General features: G+C 46.9%; 2 protein-coding genes and 1 long non-coding RNA gene across 6 annotated transcripts in view; 1 reads left to right on the top strand and 2 right to left on the bottom strand.

Moving 5' to 3' along the window:
• Nucleotides 1-23371, top strand: part of LOC138368167 (uncharacterized) — a 123012-nt gene that overhangs the window by 87415 nt on the left and 12226 nt on the right. The window lies entirely within an intron of this gene.
• The window catches only part of DNAlig3 (DNA ligase 3), a 48809-nt gene continuing 30836 nt past the window's right edge, over nucleotides 5399-23371 (bottom strand). For 3 of the 4 annotated variants that reach the window (XM_045747960.2, XM_045747959.2, XM_045747961.2), the window contains exons 22-23: nucleotides 9950-10016; nucleotides 5399-8286 (exon numbers count right to left, since the gene is read on the bottom strand). In XM_045747960.2, coding sequence (XP_045603916.2) covers nucleotides 8179-8286; nucleotides 9950-10016 — 175 coding nt within the window. In that variant the 3' untranslated portion in view covers nucleotides 5399-8178. Of the gene's footprint in view, nucleotides 8287-9949; nucleotides 10024-23371 lie in introns of all 4 variants that reach the window. The other variant, XR_011229508.1, reaches the window with a different exon arrangement.
• On the bottom strand, nucleotides 17515-20246 carry LOC123761769 (acyl-CoA synthetase short-chain family member 3, mitochondrial). The gene has a single exon (XM_045747962.2). It carries the CDS (start codon nucleotides 20085-20087, stop codon nucleotides 17910-17912), a length of 2178 nt encoding a protein of 725 aa, XP_045603918.2. The 5' UTR covers nucleotides 20088-20246; the 3' UTR covers nucleotides 17515-17909.

Here is a 23371-nt window from a genome sequence, read left to right as displayed (position 1 = left end):
ATATCCAGAGCGAGTCAGCTTAAGAATGAATGATATCTGATGAAGTGATGTTCTTGAGAAAGGCAGTTCCAGGATGAGGTTGTTGATGGCCGAGAGTCTTGTGTTATGGGGACCAACTACTGGTTGTCCATGAAGCTGAGCCATGTGTGGAACTCTGAGAATGTTAACTTGTACATAAAAGTAAGTCCACCAGCATCTCGACAGTGTTGGAGATCTGATGTTTTGACGAGTTCAACCCGACTTGGTCAAGACTAAAGATAAGCCGTCTTGCGTGGTTTTCCACTTTGTCCAAAATTCTCATGAATGATGGAGGGCAGAAAATCCAGGCGAGGGGCGCATACTCAAGATGTGAGTGAACTTGTGCTTCATGTAAGGTTTTGCAACTTCTGCTGTCGAGAACGTATGAGATGCGCTGTAGGGCTGTAAATTTCCTGGCTGGCTTGTGGGCCAGGATAAGCACGTGGCTCTTCATTAATATTGAAGAGTTAAACATACTCTCTTTAGGATGAGTGATGAATGCGGATGAAAACCGTTCAGGCGCCAATACGTGAGCACAGCAACACCACCGCCAACATTCACATAAACATTTTCATGTATTCATTACAGCTTTCATTGGCATAATCTGGACGGCTGCGGCCCTGGGCATATCAGCCGGATCTCTATTGACGCATTTCATTACGGCTCAAACTGCAGTCTAGCCATTTAATTGCCGTGAGTGTGGATGGTCGCTGTGGGGTTTAATAAGAATATACATTAAGTGTGCGTGTACTCACTTAATTGTGCTTGCGGGGGTTGAGCTCTGGCTCTTTGGTCTCGCCTCTCAACCGTCAATCAACAGGTGTTCAGGTTCCTGAGCCTATTGGGCTCTATCATATCTACATTTGAAACTGTGTATGGAGTCTGAACTACTGACCCTTCCGTTTGGTGCCTTCTTTTGATAAACTGACCCTTCCCAAAATGAATCCTCATAAGTTACCCATCTCCCGGGTACTTATTCACTGCTAGATGAATAGAGGCATTAAGTGAAAGGAAAAGTTGAGAATGAAGCCACGTGTCTAGTAGTAATACTTTAATCTTTAAGTAATACTTCGTCGGGTACCTGGTAGTTGAGTCGTAGAGTAAGGGAAGATGTAGATCAACTATACACACTGATGAAAGGCGTAGGTAAGGGAATTTAATGGTAATGTTTCACGTGAGAACTCGTAGCAAAGACACGGGTAGGACCAAGTAGTGGCCGAATGACACAACCTGTCGACAAGCCAACATCACACAAGTGAATACTTTGGAAACGTTTAGGAATATGCGAGAGGGGGAGTGATCAGTAGGCCTAGTGCAGTGTTCTAATGTTCTATTGCTTTTATTTATATATTGTACGAGTGTTGGGGACCTGGTAATGATCTGCTATTGACCTTTTACGACCAGCGGGGAGCTGGGAGGAACCGACTCCAGAGATGTTCTGGTGGCGACACCGGATATTGCGTGCCGTGAGAGGGAGGGGGGAGGAGGGGTGTGGCGGGGGAGAGAGAAGGGGGGAAAATGGGGGAAGGGTGAGGTTGAAATAGGAGAGGGTTGGGAGGGGAGCTTCCATCACCCTGTCTGTTATTGCTTCATACTGAGTTGTTCCCCCCCCCCCCCTCCAAATGTAGAGTGTTGCATGGCATACTAGGGAATTTCTCGCAACTTTCTCCCTGCCACACTTCTTATTCCATCTCATTACTTTTTTCTATAAACAGTTACTAAATTATTCTTTCAGCTCCAATAAACTACAGAGCCAGTGACCTAAAGTCGTAACCCCTAGGTTCTGGGGACTTTAGTGAAGAAAGCAAACTATATATATATATATATATATATATATATATATATATATATATATATATATATATATATATATATATATATAATGTTTGGTTTATTTCCTTGTAAGGATAAAGACTCATTGCCAATTAATTCCAACTTCTTGGACTGTTCTGAATCATATATACTTATGTGAATCTGAGCAAATCGTTAGAAAATATGTAAGGGGAACATTATCTTATTTCATTTGCCATAATGTTCTAGAAAGTGTAGTTGTGACATGACAGTTCATGAAGACGAAAACAGTAAGCAACAGGAGCGACCTGGTAGGAGGCTCAGCAAGCAACAGGAGCGACCTGGCAGGAGGCTCAGCAAGCAACAGGAGCGACCTGGTAGGAGGCTCAGCAAGCAACAGGAGCGACCTGGCAGGAGGCTCAGCAAGCAACAGGAGCGACCTGGCAGGAAGCACGGCAAGCAACAGGAGCGACCTGGCAGGAAGCACGGCAAGCAACAGGAGCGACCTGGCAGGAAGCACGGCAAGCAACAGGAGCGACCTGGCAGGAAACACGGCAAGCAACAGGAACGACCTGGCAGGAAGCACGGCAAGCAACAGGAGCGACCTGGCAGGAAGCACGGCAAGCAACAGGAGCGACCTGGCAGGAGGCTCAGCAAGCAACAGGAGCGACCTGGCAGGAAGTTCAGCGAGCAACAGGAGCGACATGGCAGGAAGCACGGCAAGAAACAGGAGCGACCTGGCAGGAAGCACGGCAAGCAACAGGAGCGACCTGGCAGGAAGCACGGCAAGCAACAGGAACGACCTGGCAGGAAGCACGGCAAGCAACAGGAGCGACCTGGCAGGAAGCACGGCAAGCAACAGGAGCGACCTGGCAGAAGGCTCAGCAAGCAACAGGAGCGACCTGGCAGGAGGCTCAGCAAGCAACAGGAGCGACCTGGCAGGAAGCACGGCAAGCAACAGGAGCGACCTGGCAGGAAGCACGGCAAGCAACAGGAACGACCTGGCAGGAAGCACGGCAAGCAACAGGAGCGACCTGGCAGGAGGCTCAGCAAGCAACAGGAGCGACCTGGCAGGAAGCACGGCAAGCAACAGGAGCGACCTGGCAGGAAGCACGGCAAGCAACAGGAGCGACCTGGCAGGAAGCACGGCAAGCAACAGGAGCGACCTGGCAGGAGGCTCAGCAAGCAACAGAAGCGACCTGGCAGGAAGCTCAGCAAGCAACAGGAGCGACCTGGCAGGAGGCTCGGTAAGCAACAGGAGCGACCTGGCAGGAAGCACGGCAAGCAACAGGAGCGACCTGGCAGGAAGCACGGCAAGCAACAGGAGCGACCTGGCAGGAAGCACGGCAAGCAACAGGAGCGACCTGGCAGGAAGCACGGCAAGCAACAGGAGCGACCTGGCAGGAAGCACGGCAAGCAACAAGAGCGACCTGGCAGGCTTCACAGTAAGCAACAGGAGCGACCTGGCAGGCTTCACACCACGAGGGCTCTCATCTTTGGACAAGAGCTCCACTCGTACTTGGCTTACCATCGCGAGGGGTTGTGACCACAGGTTCACTCCCACCTGTGGTCAAATAAACAATGCTCTGTTAGACGGCACACTTTCAGTATTTACCGGCAGCAAGGGCCACAATGGCATTGGAACGCAATTGGAATTGGTCTCTCTAGGACCCAACCAGAAGGAGTAAGAACCAACTGGTCACAGATGTGGTGAAGCGACCCAGCAATAAGGCCATCGTGCAGAAAGAGGCAACCCGTTCTCGCAAATTCGTAAAGTCAATATTGACTTATTAACTACGTGCATAGGTGATATACTAAACATAATAGATACCCTTAAAAAGATTCATAGAAAACACCAACCTTACCTAACCTTGTTAGTATCTTAAGATAAGCATCTTACTGCTTCGTAATTACAATTATTACTTAACCTATACCTATTATAGGTTAGGTAATAATTGTAATTACGAAGCAATGAGATGCTTATCTTAACATAATAAGTAGGTTAGGTATGGTCGGTGTTTTCTATGAATCCTTTTAAGGGTATCTATTATGTTAAGTATGTCACCTATGCACATATTTAATAAGTCAATATTGACTTATTAAATTTGCGAGAACGGGTTGCAACGAGGACATTTACTGGATATAATAATTTACTGTGTTGAGGGACAGGTAGCCAGTGAATATATACATGTTAGGCTTATATTGAGGTTCTCCACACCCCATCAAGTCGAATTACTGACCCCCCCCCCCTCAGGATACAACTCTACAAACAAGCAAACTCTTGGGCACAAATTTACTGCTGGGTGAACAGAGCATTGAGTGATAGGAAATACACCCAACCATTTTGGTCGCGCCTGGGATTTGACCCCGAAATTCTTGATTGTGACTCGAGAACGAATCAGTGTACTACTGGGACCCTAACCTAACAATAACATTCCATACGATAGCATGGTGTAATTATTGCAGGAAAAAATGACTAACTGCAAGCAAGTAACCATTGTCAGTGTTCCCGTGTGCACTAGTGTGAACACAGGACCTAGCATGTGGATAACTGGGGGGGGGGGGGGTCATAATTGTCCCAGTGTGTGTATTTTTCTGACAGCAAACCCAAGGAAACTGAGTATGTCTGTGTAGGAGCGAGGGGGGGAGGCTGTACTTTTGGAACCCACGCCAGAATCAAGAGGATTCCATGATACCGCAGGTAGAGCAGAACATAGTGAACAGTGAATTTCCAGTGCCCTAGAGTTTTACTTAGAAAATGATAGAAATTAAGGGAGCTAGATAGAGAAGGGACTACATCGCAATCCACGAGTGACTGACAACATATCCAGATATTACCCACCCGAGGGGGGGGGAAGCGTTGCTAGTTAATGATTCTGGCAGTAATGAGTTGCCAGATAAAGCTATTGATGAAAATGTACATGATGAAATGTACAGGTAGCAGCCAGTGCTCGGGAGTTAGTCAGCTTGTTGTTGAGTTGCATCCTGGGAAGGGTCAGTAAGTAAGTAAGTAATTATCAAAAGAAGGCACCAAACCGGGAAGGCTATGTAAGGAAGGGTCAGTAATTCGACCCTGGCTGGGGGACCTCGATAAAAGCCTAACGTGTATGAATACACTCTGGCTTCCTGTCCCCCGATACAGTGAATTATTATATAGTGTGCATATTAATATTATTAGGCACATATTCATGAAGCAATATTTTGCATAATTTTGACCATGGAGCAGAAAGAGATAAGAGAAGTGCGGTGAAAGGCGACCGTATTTGAGTAATATGATTAAAGTATTGATCATTGATTAACTGGAGAATATCAGGCCAATGCCTCATTTTCTTATTAGTATTATTATTGAGAAAATCATTTGAAGCAACGAGTAGATTCGAACCCTCGACCTGGGTTGGAATCCCCTCACTGCTTCACATAATGTTCTCATAGATATATCACATTGGCGAGGTTTTCGTTTTCATATCCCATATTAACAAAATACTCGACCGAAAACATTAACTGATAACTGAACTTTTCATAATAAGTTTGTTCACATCAAATAAAATAAATAGCAATCAGGAATTATGTAACAAATAGATTCTATCACTTAATTGGTGATTTTTTTAATGACACAGTTTGAATTTATTTACAAATATTTATGTTATCACTCCTTATAAATTGTCAAAATTGCTATCTAATATATGGTCCCTGCTAGCTAATACAACTTTGAACTGTGGCATAAATTTTATACAGTAAAATTTACAAACACTTTATTCCAGCATGTGTGCACTCTCAAATAGTTGAATACATATAAAATTAGTACAGTAATATGTACAAAGAATACACACGCACACACGCACGCACACACGCACGCACACACACACACACACACACACACACACACACACACACGCACACACACACACACACTCGATACACACATACATATTGTGTGTGTGTATGTAATTACACATAGGTAATTACATACACACAGCAGAATATTATCTCTTCTCTCCCTCTCTCTTCTGTGCTGAGTAGTATTAAAAGTTATGTACCATAAATCATTTTTTACTTACCACATAGAGCAAATATATATTACTGAATTATAGTAAATTCAGAACTGCAAGTAACACAAAAGTGAAGAAGACTTGGATATGATGAATCACAAAGAATTAAGATACCTTTTAAATATTGTGTACCAGTAATGTGTGCATATCTTCACAACCATAAGGCAAGAACAGTACTGTAATATGAGAATAATTGCTTTTACTCTCAATAACTTGTACTAGTTGCCTAATGAATACAAACAGTATCAGTCTAACAAAAAGAGCATCAATAATATTATGCATCTTTGAGCATTCAAGGATGAATGTCAAATATACTTTACCTCAATGAAACACACAGGGAAGTAGAGTTCATTTCTCTAATGCTGCTTATTAATGTGACATCTCTCATTTGCCAACTGGCTGCATGCAGCCACAATACTTATATATTCACACTAGTATTGATTATTAAAAATACAAACCAAATCCGATCAGTGCTCTCTTAACAATAGAAAACAATTTTGAGATGTTGAAAAAAATTATTCAAGTGCTTTGAACAATAATACAAAGGTGTATGGAACAAGAGGAATGGGGAAAAGAACAAAGACGTTAGAGTGATAAAGTAGAATAAGATATGTGATTGAGGGACCTGAGACCGACAGACAGTGGGTTCGAATGATGTATAAACCATCAGTTCATGGAAAGAGAAACAGCGTATATCTGGTGTCAGTCTAGAAATGGCATTACATGGAGCAGAATGAGATATTATGCATCATGTTCAGAACAACTACAGTGACACTTACTTGAATGGAACACAGTTCAGTGAAAGTTCAGATATAAATGAAAAATTATGATAGGTCATACTGTACTTCAGTTGACTGGATTAGTGATGCAATTTCCAGATAATTGGGATTTGTGGTGCAGAAAACAAAAATATTTTTCTATATTAAGTTCTGTATTTACTTGTCCATGGGATTTGGTTATTAAAATATATACTAATAATACTGCATTAATTGTGACACAAAAATAGAGAAAATAGTAAATTTGCTATGCTGTACCTGAATGGAGATTCCTATACAATACAACCCAAATTGATCCACTTGAGGGAGATGTCCCTGTACTGTACACATGCAGTTGTTAGTCTGCAATAGTTGCTTACTTGGAGGAATTTTGAGAGTAAGGAAATGATAGGTAAGTAATTAATGCCACCGTACTGCCATAACTAGATATTAGAAAATAATTATTCTTACAAAAGAAATATTCTGTAATTATGAAGATGTGTAATACATAAATACACACTTATGGGTTACCTGACAATAAGGTTTGTAATTATTATTTTTGCTTATATCTGGTAATTATGTTACATGATATAAGTTAATATCTTATACATATAAGATATATCCCTTGTATATCCACTTATATATCATATATATATAAGAGATATATATATCTTATAAACTGTATAAGTGAATCTAGGTATATCTCTTGCTTATATCCTGCAATTATAAAGATGTGTAATACATATACTGTATATACACACTTATGGGATATCTGACAATAAGGTTTATAATTATTATTTTGCTTATACTGTATTGGTATTTTTGATGTGGTCCAAGAAAGATTATTTTACACAACAACTCTCTCTGTCTAATGATTTGATGAACTATTTTATCATAGTATACACAAAAGTTACTATTGGAATAATATAACCATTGCATTAAATTTTTTTTTTTAATTTTTTTTGCAACAAAGTTAGTATAACTGCAAAACCTCATACTTCTGTACATAATCCAGAATATTCATATAAATATAATTTATTTAATAATAAATTTAAACTCCTGGCATGTAAACATCCACAACTGGCCTCCTCACACAGTATTTACTTGATATTCTACAGAAATATATTTTCCAACTTTCTCAAACCCTTTTTCAGGTACAATACTTACTATTTCATGCGAAAAAATACTTTTTAGGCAAGACCAAATAATTCCACTTTTAAATAAGAATTGTAATGGGGGCTGTAAACCCTTAGTAATGGCAGCACACAACACAATCACAATATGGTAAAGCTTATCAGCAACAGATAGTCCTTGCTGCAGCTTTCATTAATATGGGTCGGTCAAAGCTACTACATTATTACAGTACAGTATAAATGTATACTGAGCAACCCTATCTTTGATTTATGATGTCATTGGGAAGAAGATGCTTCAGTACAACAGCATATATGAAACAAATATAGTGTTACAAGAACTTATGCCACTACTGACTACACATTTTAAAGGCAGCAGCTATGTCAGGGAAAGGTGTAAATGTGCAGGAACATGTACTATCTTGTGGTGGTGGGCTAACTGTAGTACATTTTGGTGGGCTGGAGCTTCTGAAGTTTAATACTGTCCCACAGCCAGTCAACAATCACTCTTGGCCCTACACATGATGACAGAAGAGATGTATCCTGGAGATAAAACATCTCATTAAAAATATCACTAGTAAATACTGTAAACAAAATATTAATTTTACATAGTACACATGAGAATGAGCTACAGCTGAAAGTTTTGTACAGGTATATAAAGTATACTATATCATCCACTCCTGTTTAGATAGTACCTAATATGATGATCGTCAATAGTCAGAAATCGTACGTTCTTAGCTTCTAGAGAGTAGTAAATTGACTAGTAAGCAATTCTTTTAAAATAAATGAAGCTAAAACACAATCTTAAATATTCCTAGGACTAGTATAGCACACATATGTACTATATTAGGCCTCAGGTACTGTGTATTAGGCCTAGGGAGGTTAGAATAGGTTTAGTTTAATTTGTCAAAGCAACACAAGTCAAAAATTTGTTTTCCCAGTTTGCTTTTATGCCAACTCAATACAATTCAATAATTCAGATTTCTACTTCCTAATTTCGTTGTATGTCAGTACATATACTATGGTCCATATCGTTATTATGAGAACAGTACAGTACTACCAAAACAGGAGGATGGGCTAAATATACCGTGGTATATGATCCTAATACTCTTGTGAAATTAAAAAAATTTTAAAGTACATAATTAGTAAAAAGACAGCCTGGAGAATTATTCAGCATCATCTGTGGCACAAAAAAGTAGTAAACCCCATCTAGATATCATTCATGATGCCTCTATGAGAGCAAAATGACATAAATGACATTAAGAAATCAAATTCACAACCATTGTGAAAATAATAATCATAAAATGCAACCAAACATGCGGACAGTATTCACCCACCCATCCTCCTTCTATGTTCATGCCATCCAGCAATCGACCCCAAAGACACATTCATAAATTTTAACAAGTTGTTCATTCAAAATTGGAATTTTCTCAAATATCAAATAATAATATTGTATGTTAGCATACTGTTCATATTTAGGCATTGGTTAGGTTAGATGTTTAGGTTCTGTTGATGATTATTTGTATTTGTAGTATGTGGGTGAAGCATTTACAGAGTTGTGGTTCGAACAAGTCGTCAGTGAAGCACTGTTTGAGAAGTGTTCAAACGGTCACGGAATCACTTTTGGCCTTTGTTTATGAGGACGGGCTGGAATACCAGCCCATCCTCATAAACTACTACAAATACAAATACTCGCCAACAGAACCTAAACACCTAACCTAACCAATGTCTATACACGTATATGCACAATATGCTATTATAATATTAATTTATATATGAAAAAATTCCTGTTTTGAATGAACAGCATGTACAAGTTTATGAATACGTCTGTGGGGTCGACCGCTGGATGTAATTGACTTGAGTCGAGGACGGGTTGTGGTATTCACACGCCCTGCTGCCTTGTTCTACATAGTTGCTCCATTTTTGAGGGAGATCTTCACACTAGAAAATGTTCCAGGCAATCCTATCATCATGGATTCTTTGTGATAGTTTTTTCAATTACTGAAATACTAAACATGTTAAGAGTAAATTTTATAAATAGATTTTAACACTTTCTTTTCATAATTGTTTAATATTCCAGCTGCCTACTACAATGCTGGTACATAGCAGTTTGTTCAACTTGCCTGTTATGATAGTTCGCAGTACAAAAAATCCTCGAAAGTCAAAGAAGAATTTTTTTATTAATTTACAACAAAGGAAGACTCACCTTAGCAGGAACAATAAAGTGTGTGCTCTTAGTGGCTTTGTACTCTGGGACGACTTCTCCTCCGTAGCTGTTGCCTGAGAGTTAAGGATCACTTGTACATCAGCACACATCAACACACACTATTTACTCACAGAGGCAGTATTCTAATCGGCTTTTAAAATACAGTACATTCAATTTATGCATGGTAACATTTTATATTTAAACTATCAATTTAAAGTTTGAGGTCTAATTTAAAAGAAAAAGTTTATATCTCCATCTACTGCAATAAGGCATCATATGATGTGTGGCTTACACAAATTATTGAGGTAGACAACAATTAAATGCAATAAAGAAATTAACCATTCAAAAATAGTTTACTGACAAGCCAGCAAGTATACATTAGTCCTGAACATAGTCCAGGATGGAAGTAAACTTTCACAGTGAGAAGCAAAGTACACCTTTGTGTATACTGTACATTCCTTCAGAGAGCGAGTGTAATTACCCAAGTGTAGTTACAGAATGAGAGCTACGCTCGTGGTGTCCCGTCTACCCAGCACTCTTTGTTATATAACGCTTTCTAATGAACTTTAGACACACCCACCAGGAGACTTAAACCCTGGCCATCAAGATAGCAGGTACGCACTTAAATCAATTACACCATACTCAGAGCCCTATGTACGTGTGTGCGCGTGCGTATGTATGTGTGTGTTTTCACCAGATATTGTAGTCTGGTGTAGAGGGGTGTATTGATGCCAGCCACGGTGTCAACAACTTAATGGATTCCAGACTACATTACTAACTTTATTTCCCAAACTGCCCGCAACATACTCCAGTCAGCCCCAGCCCTTAAATATCAGCCCCAGACTTCCTATACAAGCCATGCCCCCCTATAACTCCACTCACTCTCTCTATTCCCGCACCTACCCCTTTGGCCTTCATCAAGCTGGCAAAAGGGGGCACACATGAAAGTAAACACGCTAACGCACGCGCGCACGCACAATTTTTAGTGATTCACAGATTTGAGATTTTTATTTTTTAATAGTTACATTTTTAAAAGTTTGTAAAGTTCTACCTTTGAATGATGATGCATCATTCAACATTTTTTTCTTGGCATCCAAAGCCTGGCGCCAAATCAGCTGGCGGCCAAGCGGCCGTGCCAAAACTCTCAACGTCCAAACGGCTGTGCCCAATCGTCCCATTCCGAACGAGGGCAGGGAAGAGAGACCTGTGAAAGATAATAAGCAGCAGCACCTCCCTTACCCAGCGGACAGCAGCAGCAGGACCTCCCTCACCCAGCGGACAGCAGCAGCAGCACCTCCCTCACCCAGCGGACAGCAGCAGCACCTCCCTCACCCAGCGGACAGCAGCAGCAGCACCTCCCTCACCCAGCGGACAGCAGCAGCACCACCTCCCTCACCCAGCGGACAGCAGCAGCAGCACCTCCCTCACCCAGCGGACAGCAGCAGCAGCACCTCCCTCACCCAGCGGACAACAGCAGCAGCACCTCCCTCACCCAGCGGACAGCAGCAGCAGCACCTCCCTCACCCAGCGGACAGCAGCAGCAGCACCTCCCTCACCCAGCGGACAGCAGCAGCAGCACCTCCCTCACCCAGCGGACAGCAGCAGCAGCACCTCCCTCACCCAGCGGACAGCAGCAGCAGCACCTCCCTCACCCAGCGGACAGCAGCAGCAGCACCTCCCTCACCCAGCGGACAGCAGCAGCAGCAGCACCTCCCTCACCCAGCGGACAGCAGCACCTCCCTCACCCAGCGGACAGCAGCACCTCCCTCACCCAGCGGACAGCAGCACCTCCCTCACCCAGCGGACAGCAGCACCTCCCTCACCCAGCGGACAGCAGCACCTCCCTCACCCAGCGGACAGCAGCACCTCCCTCACCCATCGGACAGCAGCACCTCCCTCACCCAGCGGACAGCAGCACCTCCCTCACCCAGCGGACAGCAGCACCTCCCTCACCCAGCGGACAGCAGCACCTCCCTCACCCAGCGGACAGCAGCACCTCCCTCACCCAGCGGACAGCAGCACCTCCCTCACCCAGCGGACAGCAGCACCTCCCTCACCCAGCGGACAGCAGCACCTCCCTCACCCAGCGGACAGCAGCACCTCCCTCACCCAGCGGACAGCAGCACCTCCCTCACCCAGCGGACAGCAGCACCTCCCTCACCCAGCGGACAGCAGCACCTCCCTCACCCAGCGGACAGCAGCACCTCCCTCACCCAGCGGACAGCAGCACCTCCCTCACCCAGCGGACAGCAGCACCTCCCTCACCCAGCGGACAGCAGCACCTCCCTCACCCAGCGGACAGCAGCACCTCCCTCACCCAGCGGACAGCAGCAGCAGCACCTCCCTCACCCAGCGGACAGCAGCAGCAGCACCTCCCTCACCCAGCGGACAGCAGCAGCAGCACCTCCCTCACCCAGCGGACAGCAGCAGCAGCACCTCCCTCACCCAGCGGACAGCAGCAGCAGCACCTCCCTCACCCAGCGGACAGCAGCACCTCCCTCACCCAGCGGACAGCAGCACCTCCCTCACCCAGCGGACAGCAGCACCTCCCTCACCCAGCGGACAGCAGCACCTCCCTCACCCAGCGGACAGCAGCACCTCCCTCACCCAGCGGACAGCAGCACCTCCCTCACCCAGCGGACAGCAGCAGCAGCACCTCCCTCACCCAGCGGACAGCAGCAGCAGCACCTCCCTCACCCAGCGGACAGCAGCAGCAGCACCTCCCTCACCCAGCGGACAGCAGCAGCAGCACCTCCCTCACCCAGCGGACAGCAGCAGCAGCACCTCCCTCACCCAGCGGACAGCAGCAGCAGCACCTCCCTCACCCAGCGGACAGCAGCACCTCAATCACCCAGCGGACAGCAGCAGCAGCACCTCCCTCACCCAGCGGACAGCAGCACCTTCCTCACCCAGCGGACAGCAGCACCTCCCTCACCCAGCGGACAGCAGCACCTCCCTCACCCAGCGGACAGCAGCACCTCCCTCACCCAGCGGACAGCAGCAGCAGCACCTCAATCACCCAGCGGACAGCAGCAGCAGCAAATCCCTCACCCAGCGGACAGCAGCAGCAGCACCTCCCTCACCCAGCGGACAGCAGCAGCAGCACCTCCCTCACCCAGCGGACAGCAGCAGCAGCACCTCCCTCACCCAGCGGACAGCAGCAGCAGCACCTCCCTCACCCAGCGGACAGCAGCAGCAGCACCTCCCTCACCCAGCGGACAGCAGCAGCAGCACCTCCCTCACCCAGCGGACAGCAGCAGCAGCACCTCCCTCACCCAGCGGACAGCAGCAGCAGCACCTCCCTCACCCAGCGGACAGCAGCAGCAGCAGCACCTCCCTCACCCAGCGGACAGCAGCAGCAGCACCTCCCTCACCCAGCGGACAGCAGCAGCAGCACCTCCCTCACCCAGCGGACAGCAGCAGCAGCACCTCCCTCACCCAGCGGACAGCAGCAGCAGCACCTCCCTCACCCAGCTGACAGCAGCAGCAGCACCTCCCTCACCCAGCGGACAGCAGCAGCAGCACCTCCCTCACCCAGCGGACAGCAGCAGCAGCACCTCCCTCACCCAGCGGACAGCAGCAGCAGCACCTCCCTCACCCAGCGGACAGCAGCAGCAGCACCTCCCTCACCCAGCGGACAGCAGCAGCAGCACCTCCCTCACCCAGCGGACAGCAGCAGCACCACCTCCCTCACCCAGCGGACAGCAGCAGCAGCACCTCCCTCACCCAGCGGACAGCAGCACCTCCCTCACCCAGCGGACAGCAGCACCACCTCCCTCACCCAGCGGACAGCAGCACCACCTCCCTCACCCAGCGGACAGCAGCACCACCTCCCTCACCCAGCGGACAGCAGCACCACCTCCCTCACCCAGCGGACAGCAGCACCACCTCCCTCACCCAGCGGACAGCAGCACCACCTCCCTCACCCAGCGGACAGCAGCACCACCTCCCTCACCCAGCGGATAACCCTTTGACATCATAAGAGCTCAGTAATTCGGATCCCAGTAATCTGATTTACCAAATAATCAGATTGAATTCACGTTCAACATTTTTTTTTTTAATTTTTCCCTTGAACTCGAATACCAGTTCGGGTTACTGAGATTTCTGCTGAATGAAAATTTGAACGTCTTCATTTTAGACATGTCTCGGTAAATGGAAAATGGCTAGCCAAACTCGAATGGGGGGAGCGCCCATATAATTCGGATTACTGACTGTAAACTCGGGAATCTGTTATATTATAGTTCCTAGCCTAATAGGCTAGGATAATAACACAAATACCACAAGGAACTAATCAAACAATTTCAATCTGTAACACTGCTAAAATCAGTGCTTTTAAGCAAGGGTTGAAGACGTGGTCGCTGTCAGACTCGTATTAAGTAAGTAATTATCAATAGAAGGCACCAAACCGGGAAGGCTATGTAGCACCATCAAATGTGCGGAATAATCAGAGGGCGCTAAATATCACCAAGGATGCCAATACGAGAACAGAAACGCATAAGGCGAACGATATCAAAAGTATCCGAGTCGCCAAGAATTCTATCGAGGGACAAGCGACCGAGGGGGACGGTCGGAAAACAAGACACACGCTCGTCCTGGAAGTCAGGACATTCAATAAGGATATGCACGACCGTAAGAGGGACAATGCAATTTGGATAATAAGGAGCAGGGCGGCGCTCCATTAAGTGACCGTGAGTTAAACGGATATGGCCAATACGTAACCTAGCCAGAGCCGTTTCCCACCGCCGGGTACGGTGGCAGGAGGAAGGCCACTGGGACACGCGACTCTTAAGAGTACGCAGTTTGTTACCAATAACAGAAGACCAACAACTCTGCCAGCGGGCAAGGATGGAGGCATGAATACCTGGGTAAAAGTCGGAATAAGGAATACCTTTACGGGAGAAGACTCGTATTAGGCTACAAGTACATGTGGCTGGTCTGCTTTATGAAGGTGTGTACCATGCGAGATGTGGCGTAACGACAGCTGCGTGGCCACTCTTGGGACACTTGGGCATACTGTTACTTCAACCCGTCCTCTCGAATAGTACATCACATTTTAACGTATAAATCCCCAACCTCAAAATATAATTAAAATATGAAGTACTATAAATCATAGTAGCTCGATAAATTGACAATGTCACGTTTTCAATTCATGGGTCCTTGGTTAGGTTAGGTTAGGTTAGGACAATTTAGTACATTATGTTTTGTGACGTTGGGAACTCTCGGGGAGACGGGTTGCTGGTCTAGACTGCACAATGGCCAAGCATTTGTCTCGATCGTTCCAAGCCCGACATTTTATGGCACACTTCTTGTTAATGATATAATATCTGAAATTCTGACACTGTAAGCAAATAGCGTAGGCCAAACACTCAGATAAACAACCGCAGCCCAATATGTCGGGTTGGGAGAAAACAGATGGAAAATAAACTGTACACGAGATGGGGTTAGCCATGGAGGAGGCTATTGTGCATGTGAACAATGTAACGTTTCCTGTCCATTGAAGATAACCGTATGTGTTAACAATATCCACCAGGCTGAGGTGCACAGCGGTCTGTCTTCAAGCGTGCAGCTCTTCTCGTCAAGGGCCAAGACCCGGACCTCTCCAGCGAGTTGGCTCTTTTTCACTTCTTTGAGGCTATTGTGTCACGCTTCAACATCCACACACTTCTCTTTACCACCCATTATTTTTAAACAATATATGTTTCATTCTTTTTTGGTGAGCATGAGTAATGATTATTTGCGCAAAGCTACTTTTAAAACGTGGAAATATAAGGGTATAGTGAATCTCTGCTTGCAACCTGGGTAACTATGATCTTCACATTGAAAACTGTCTGCTACTACGTGCGCGTTGCATTCATTGGCAGCATAAGCATGATCACCGCCTCACAATTCCAGACTCCACAAGACGAGTGTAACCTGACAAGTCTGCCTTGGTGCTTGGATACGTTACTATGTACTAAATCTGCGGTGAAACCCCCACACAGAAATATTTTCCTAAATGCATCTTCATTGGAAATAAAGTCATTTATCCAAGAGGAAGACCTCTTTGGTGCTCCAAGGACATCAGAATGTAACTAGAAAGAGCTGGACACCTTAATGAGTGGTATTCCCTAGCCCCTACCTTATTCTATGTATAAGTTATGACTCATGAGCTATTAAACTATTCGTATGGACCAATAGGCTTTCTGCAGTTACCTTTATTCTTAAAACTGGGCTTAGGACGCCCAATAAACGCATTAATAGCTATGTTCATAATATCAACCATACAGTATATTAAACAACTACACACATATGTAGGTAATGTTTATTTGTATGCATGTTATACTTTGTTTCTGGTTCTATGGTGCTCGATACGGATAGATTGAAGCGCAGCAACCCATCTTTGGTGCATATATATAACCGGAAATAAGTATACCATCTTTGCAGGAAGATGTGTGGTGCACAACCACCACCACCCTGTAGATTACCCTGCATATTGTAACAGAAAAATATTTCTATCTTCAAAACACTTTAGTCTCAAAAGCATTTAACTTGATGAAAATAATAAAATATAATTGTGATAAAAAGTCAGATCACTAATTTAACAGACTATGTTGTTGTAGTGGTGGTGGTGGTGGTGGTGTTTAAAATTCGCTACTTGGAACAAAAAGTTCCAAGTAGCACGGGCTATGGTGAGCCCGTAGCGTGTGTAGTTGTGGCAGCGTGTATGAGTGGGTAGCTGAGGCAGTGTGAGTAACCAACCTGAACATTTGACTCGTTTTTCTCCTCTTACTAATGATGGAGCAGAAATGAGAGATTACAATGATAACAGATGTTATCTGTTTACTAATTCTACTGATAATGCTGTACAACTAACCCTGGTATCTCGCGGAGAATATGCTGATTAGTCTTTTAAACCCACCCCTCTTGTTAAAGACACTCGAAACAAATTAACTTTATTTATAAAACAATGTCTATCTGTCAAGAGTAGGCGGCCAAACTTTTTTTCTGAGCGCAGAAAGAGAGAGAGGGGGGGGGGGGGAGGGAGGGAAGAGGAGGGCGGGAATGATCAGGGGGAAAGCGCCAGGCCATTACGACTACATAGCAATGTAAAGGGGGGTCAGGATATGGACTTGGGATAGGATGGGGAAGGAGGGGGGAGGGAAGAGAACTATCGGGGGAAAGCGCCAGGCCATTACGACTATATAACACTTGGAAAGGGTGAGGATAAGGATTTGAGATGGGACGGGGGAAAGGAATGGTATCGAACCACTTGGACGGAGGGGGGGGGGAGGAATGGTAGCCCAACCACTTGGACGGTCGGGGATTGAACGCCGACCTGTATGAAGCGAGATCGTCGATCTACCGTCCAGCCCAAGTGGTTGGACAGAGGGAAGATGTGAAAGGGAGGGGGGGGGGGGTGCAGAAATTTGTAGGGAAGGAGGGGTGATAGAGGATGAGATGAGAGAAGGATGAAAGTGGGAGAAAAAAAACAAAGGGGAAGAAGGGAGGGGGAAGGGGGAGAGAGACCTGGGCACAGCCGGGTACTCCATCCGGTTAGCTATAATAAAGGATATATAGACAACGAATAAACTGGTGGTCACATCAATTTACTAAAATTATTTAAATTATATAAATATCCATACACATGCCATACAAATAAAGCAACAAGGAACGCTACCCAGACACACGATAGGTACAGTCGACCCCATCTTGCCCACTTCTCCTACTACAAGAACTATTAGTGGCACCAACAACAGAGACGACCCAGCTGGCCTCATAACTCTGCAAGTGTCTACACTCCACCAAATGACATTCTTAAGAATGTTCTTGTTCTTGGTCTGTATGATGCGCTCAATACTTTTTATAACACAGGAATAGTGTTCACTCTGCAAGTTCAGTGTTTAACACAACTTTAGAGGTCAGATGGCAAGACGAAGGTGTTGGGAGCAGTGGTGACGGGGTGACGAGAGGCGATGGTAGGTCATGGCATGGCGGGGTCCGGAGTGTGGAGAGCATAACCGCGTCGTCTGAGGGCATCGAGAACATCGAGATAGAGTGACGGGTCCTCGATGGTAGAGGAGATCTGGACGGCCTTACCCCGGGCCAGGTCGGCGAAGCTCCTCCTGGGAGTCTTGCCAGAGCGCGTCTTGGGGAGGCCGGTGACGCGTGCACACAGGCGGAAGGCAGCCACCGGCCCCACCACCCTCCGCACCACCGACACCACCTCCTCCGCTGTCTCCTCCTCCGTCGACTCGCTTCCCTCCTTCATCACGAAAAAACCGAATGGAACTTCCCCCTTCATGGGGTCCGGGACCCCCACCACGGCCGCGTCCACTACCTGAGGGTGTTCCAACATGGCCTCCTCCAGCGACAGGGTGCTCAGGCGGTGGCCCGCTACGTTAATGACGTCGTCGTCCCGCGACTGGACCCCTACGTACCCATTTGCGTCACGAACACCGGCGTCCATCGTGTCGTAGTAACCGGGGAACTGCGTGAAGTATGTCTCCACGAAACGTTCCGAGGCATTGTAGAGTGTGCTCATGCAGCCAGGCGGCAGCGGCAGGCGGCAGACGATGCGTCCTAACTCCCCCGTGGCGGCCTCGCGACCTTCAGTCACAACAGACAGGTCGAAACCGACGAAGGGCTTACCGGTAGCGCCGCGAGGGGGGTGGAGAGGCATGTTCAAGCCGACGGCGTGGGCGGTGATGGCGTAGCCCGTCTCCGTCTGCCACCAGTTGTCCAGCACCGGCACCCTGAAGGTCTCCAGGGCCCACGCCCGCGTCTCCTGGTCCAGCGGCTCCCCGGCCACAAACAGGTACTTGAGGGCTGACAAGTCGTACCTGCGAGCGTGAGTGGCCTCGGGGTCTTGGTGTATGATGGCCCTCAGGGCCGTGGGGGCCGTGAACATGCCCTTCACGCCGTGTTCCTCAATAACACGGAAGAACTGGCCGGCGTCCGGGGTGCCCACGGGCTTGCCCTCGTAGATGACGGTGGTGTTGCCGTTCAACAAGGGGCCGTAGCAGATGTATGAGTGGCCCACAACCCACCCCAGATCCGACGCGGCCCACCACACATCGCCACGCTCCATGCCATACACGGCCTTCATGGTCCATGGCAAGACTGCAGCATGGCCACCCGTGGGCCGCACGATGCCCTTGGGCTGCCCGGTGGTGCCAGAGGTGTACAGGACGTAACAAGGATGGTCTGAGTGGACCGGGAGAGGGGGTGCCGGAGAGGCCGTGGCCATGACGTGGTGCCAAGACTCGTCCCGCCCGGGGGTCAGGGGGGCCTCTGGCAGACCTTCCCGCTGCAGCAGGACGCAGTGTTGCGGCTTGTGGCACGACAGCTGGATGGCCTCGTCCAGGATAGGCTTGTAGTGCACTAGGCGCGAGGGCTCGACGCCGCAGGAGGCGCTCACCACCACTAGGGGCCGCAAGTGGGATATGCGGGCTGCCAGCTCTCGTGCCGCGAACCCCCCGAACACCAAGGAGTGTGTGGCCCCCAGCCGCACTGTGGCCAGCATGGCCACTACCGCTTCCGTCACCATGGGCATGTAGATCATGACGCGGTCACCGTAACCCACACCAAGTTCGGCCAGGCCGCCGGCCATGAGAGACACTTGTTCCTGAAGCTGGGAATAGGTCGTCTTGGTGACGGAGCCCGTGACGGGAGAGTCGTGGATGATGGCCACCTGGTCACCCCGACCAGCGGTCACGTGACGGTCGACGGCGTTGTGGCAGGTGTTGAGCTCCCCGTCCACGTACCACCTACAGAAGGGCAGCTGTGAGTCGTCCAGTACCCTCGTGAAGGGCTTGTGCCACTCCACCCCAGCCCCCACCTCCGCCCAGAACGCCTCTCGGTCATGGATGGACCGCCAGTGCAGCTCCTCGTACGTACCACTCGGACCACAAGTGTTTAGTTGGCGGAAAGGCACGTGTTTTGGGCGGAAAAGCGCGTGTAATGGACGGAAACACGTGTTTCGGGAAGACGGGTGTAGTGGGTGTGATGGTGTGGTGCCCCAAGTACTCGAGAACCGCCATTGTTTCTGTGGCAGTAAACCGCCCGGAGTCACACGTGTAATACACCTGACACTACTAGCGAGGCAGGTGTCCACTCCAAGCCCGGCCGCCCAGGCCACTCCCGCTCCTCGCACCAACATAGTCCACACTGACTCCCGGATACAGGCTCATCATCCAACTGTAAACAACATTGTTGTCGTCTACAGCCGCTAACCTTATACACGCCACCAGCATCTTTATTACCATTAGAATTTATATTTATATTGGGGACCCCCCCCCCCCCTCCGTACACAACACAATGACCGATCACACTAGCCAGAGTTGTATCTCGAATAATAAGGGTACACAAATGTACACAAGGCCACGCGTGTGGCAACACCGCGCGTAGCACAGTTAGCAACCAGCAGTTGTGATCCCACTCTCGCCAAGGTCACTCCCTTAGTACTGTTCACATTTGTAGCATTTTCCCCCTCTACACTTCTCTCCAGGCAAAACTGTACAAAATAATTCATGTCGAAAGGAGTAAGAAAACCCGGGGCCTGCCGAGAAGCAACTTTGTGTTGGAACAAGCAACACACCACTAAGCAATTAATTACTATCTAGTGTCCTCGAGCACACGTTAGCTATTACTAAATATAATTAAATTCTAAAACATTTAGCTAGACAAAACTGGACTAAAACTCCACTGCCGTGTTTGGGTCACTTTAATTTTAAGTTCTGTAACTGGCCAGAGTCTCGTTTGTTGGGCTCAACTTATCTAGCCCAAACGCCGCCCCTCATCCCTTCATGTCTTATTTTTTCCTTCTCCCCTTCTTCCTCTCACAACTTTTCCCTTTCCCCCGTTTCAATATCTCTTCTCTCCCTTCTCTTGTTCGATTTCCTCTATGTTCCCTTTGTAATATTAACTATAATGCTGTAATTAGAGAGAGCTAATACCCTTACAACTTGATCACAAACTTGCTTAAACACGTGTGCTCGACCCAGTGTGACTGTAGCCCCCCCCCCCAACCCCCCTCGATGGCTGCGTCACACACCAAGTGATATTACTTCCCACGCAAATGTAAACTGCTAACCTGAAGAAAATTTGGATTCCAGCTCCTGAACAGTTAGTCCAACCACTTGGACTCGACGGTTTCGCTTCATGCAGGTCGGCGTTCAATCCCCCACCGTCCAGGTGGTTGGACACCATTCCTTCCCCCTCCCCCAGTCCCATCCCAAATACTTATCCTGACCCCTTCTAAGTGCTATATAGTCGTAATGGCTTGGCGCTTTCCCCTGACAGTTCCTTCCTGAACAATTAGTCGACTCTGTGATCCTTTCGCCACATTTCATACGCTAAACCAATAATAAATAGATTATAAACGTACATATTAATCAACTCTGTAACTAGTTATATGAACTAAATAAGCTAAACTTGCCATTTTATACACTACGTCAGGCACCATCATTCTCTCAGTGAAAAATTGCAGAACGAAGCCTTGAGGATAATGCTTGGGTGCACTCGTACCACAAACATACTTAACATGAGGAAGGAACTTTATATACCGAGTGTCGTTGATCGTGTTACTGAAAATAACTGTCAAATTGTTATACAATGCTTAGGCTAACTCATCTTAACCCTTGCACAGAAGCCCTCCAGAATTACTTTATTGAAGGTCAACATTGTTCCAAATGGATGACTCAAACTGAAACTGACCTCAGTATAGATTTATAATTTGTACCAAGAGAGCCTCTGCCCTTCAGACCGAACTATTTGCCTTGCTTCTTGCACTGAAATGTGTACAAGTCCCCAAACTTGATACATTAATTGAAAGTGACTCTTTATCATTCTTAATTGCTCTCAACCCTTTAAGACATAACTGTAACATGCTCCTGTCTGAAGCTAGACACAAATACAACAAAATTATTAATGATGGTAACAGAGTCCATTTCATGTGGTCTCCATCTCATGTTGGCCTCCGGGTGCATGAAAGAGCTGACGAGTTAGCCAAAGAATCTGCTTTTAAAGGAGAAATTGAGCATAATCTTGTATTGTCAATAGGCAGTCTGAAAGCAATAATACACCAAGAACTTCAACAAAATCTTGTAGCTCTGAGGCAAAGTGAAATCGATACTAGTAATTCCATCTATCATCATACTATCATGCAAGAGGAGCCACACATCTATGGTTCATCCAATAAAATCAGCAGACTTCTAGATGTTACTACTGCTCGACTTAGACTCGGTTACAAGTATCTCTGGGAATTCTCATTATCTGCCGATGTAGACCTGACCAAATGTAAACTGTGTCAACAAAAATATTCGCACACCCTCCGTCACTATGTGATGGAGTACATAGTGCGAAAGGATACGTGAAAACAAGTGTTCAAGAGATGTGTAAATATTACATTTAAAATGATCTGCAGCCAGAAGTCTTGGCCAAATATCCCCAGTTTGCTGACTGTAGGTGGTAACTAAGAGTGATTTTAAGCAATCCACCGCTGCCCACTGGATGAAGGGGGGGGGATGTATGATAAACACCAATTGTGACACCAGCATGGACGAGGATGGCCTGAAGAGCCGCTCCAGGAACCGAGTTGTGAATATATTATTATCCACAGAGTGTATGTGACTATATATTGGCAGTGGGAATACCCCCCCCCCCTCCAGCAAATAACGTTAATGTAACAAAGTTGAAAACATTGTTACTGAAGCGTGTCTTGTCCAGTGTGGCGGGAGCGGCGTGTCGCTCCTGCTGTTGTTTAGATTTAGTTACTCAGATGGAAATGTGCATGTAGCACGGGCTACGGTGAGCCCGTAGGTGTGTACCGACCACAGTACTATATGTACGGACACCACATCCACTCGACGGTGACACATTGTAACTGCCATAATTAGTCTGGGATATCGATACATACAACAGGTGGCTGCAGGTAATGACTTCCCCCAACAATGAACACACTAAATGTTAAACTATGTGAACATTAGGTAGAACACACTCCAACACTATACTTGTGGGGTGTCCTGATATCAATAATTTGCGACCGAATGGTATGAGGTATTTTGACCTATGCAACTACTACATACACACACACCAATAGTGGAAGATACCTGGTTGATACCTGGTTGATGGGGTTCTGGGAGTTCTTCTACTCCCCAAACAAATCCACAAGGGCCGTGACGAGGATTCTCGTGTTCTACCCAGAATTTCATCTATACTCTGCAAGTCCTTCATACAGACCGGGAAAGCAGCACATTGTTGTGTGCACCTTAACTTGTTTAAATAACAAATACAAAAAAGGTGTCATAAGACCTTGGAGGAGGAGGGTGAGCGCGCGTTGTGACCGTGTAGCCGCACTCCTCCCGTCACCCTCCCGGTGGACGGGACGCCTCCCGTCACCCTCCCGGTGGACGGGACGCCTCCCGCCACCCTCCCGGTGGACGG

This window comes from Procambarus clarkii, chromosome 24, assembly GCF_040958095.1.
Source record: "Procambarus clarkii isolate CNS0578487 chromosome 24, FALCON_Pclarkii_2.0, whole genome shotgun sequence".
Classification (NCBI taxonomy): domain Eukaryota; kingdom Metazoa; phylum Arthropoda; class Malacostraca; order Decapoda; family Cambaridae; genus Procambarus; species Procambarus clarkii.
This window is presented reverse-complemented; position numbering and strand designations above follow the sequence as displayed.

Excerpts from the sequence above, each read along its gene's own strand:
- LOC123761769 (XM_045747962.2), bottom strand. The coding sequence starts at position 20,087 with ATGTTGGTGCGAGGAGCGGGAGTGGCCTGGGCGGCCGGGCTTGGAGTG.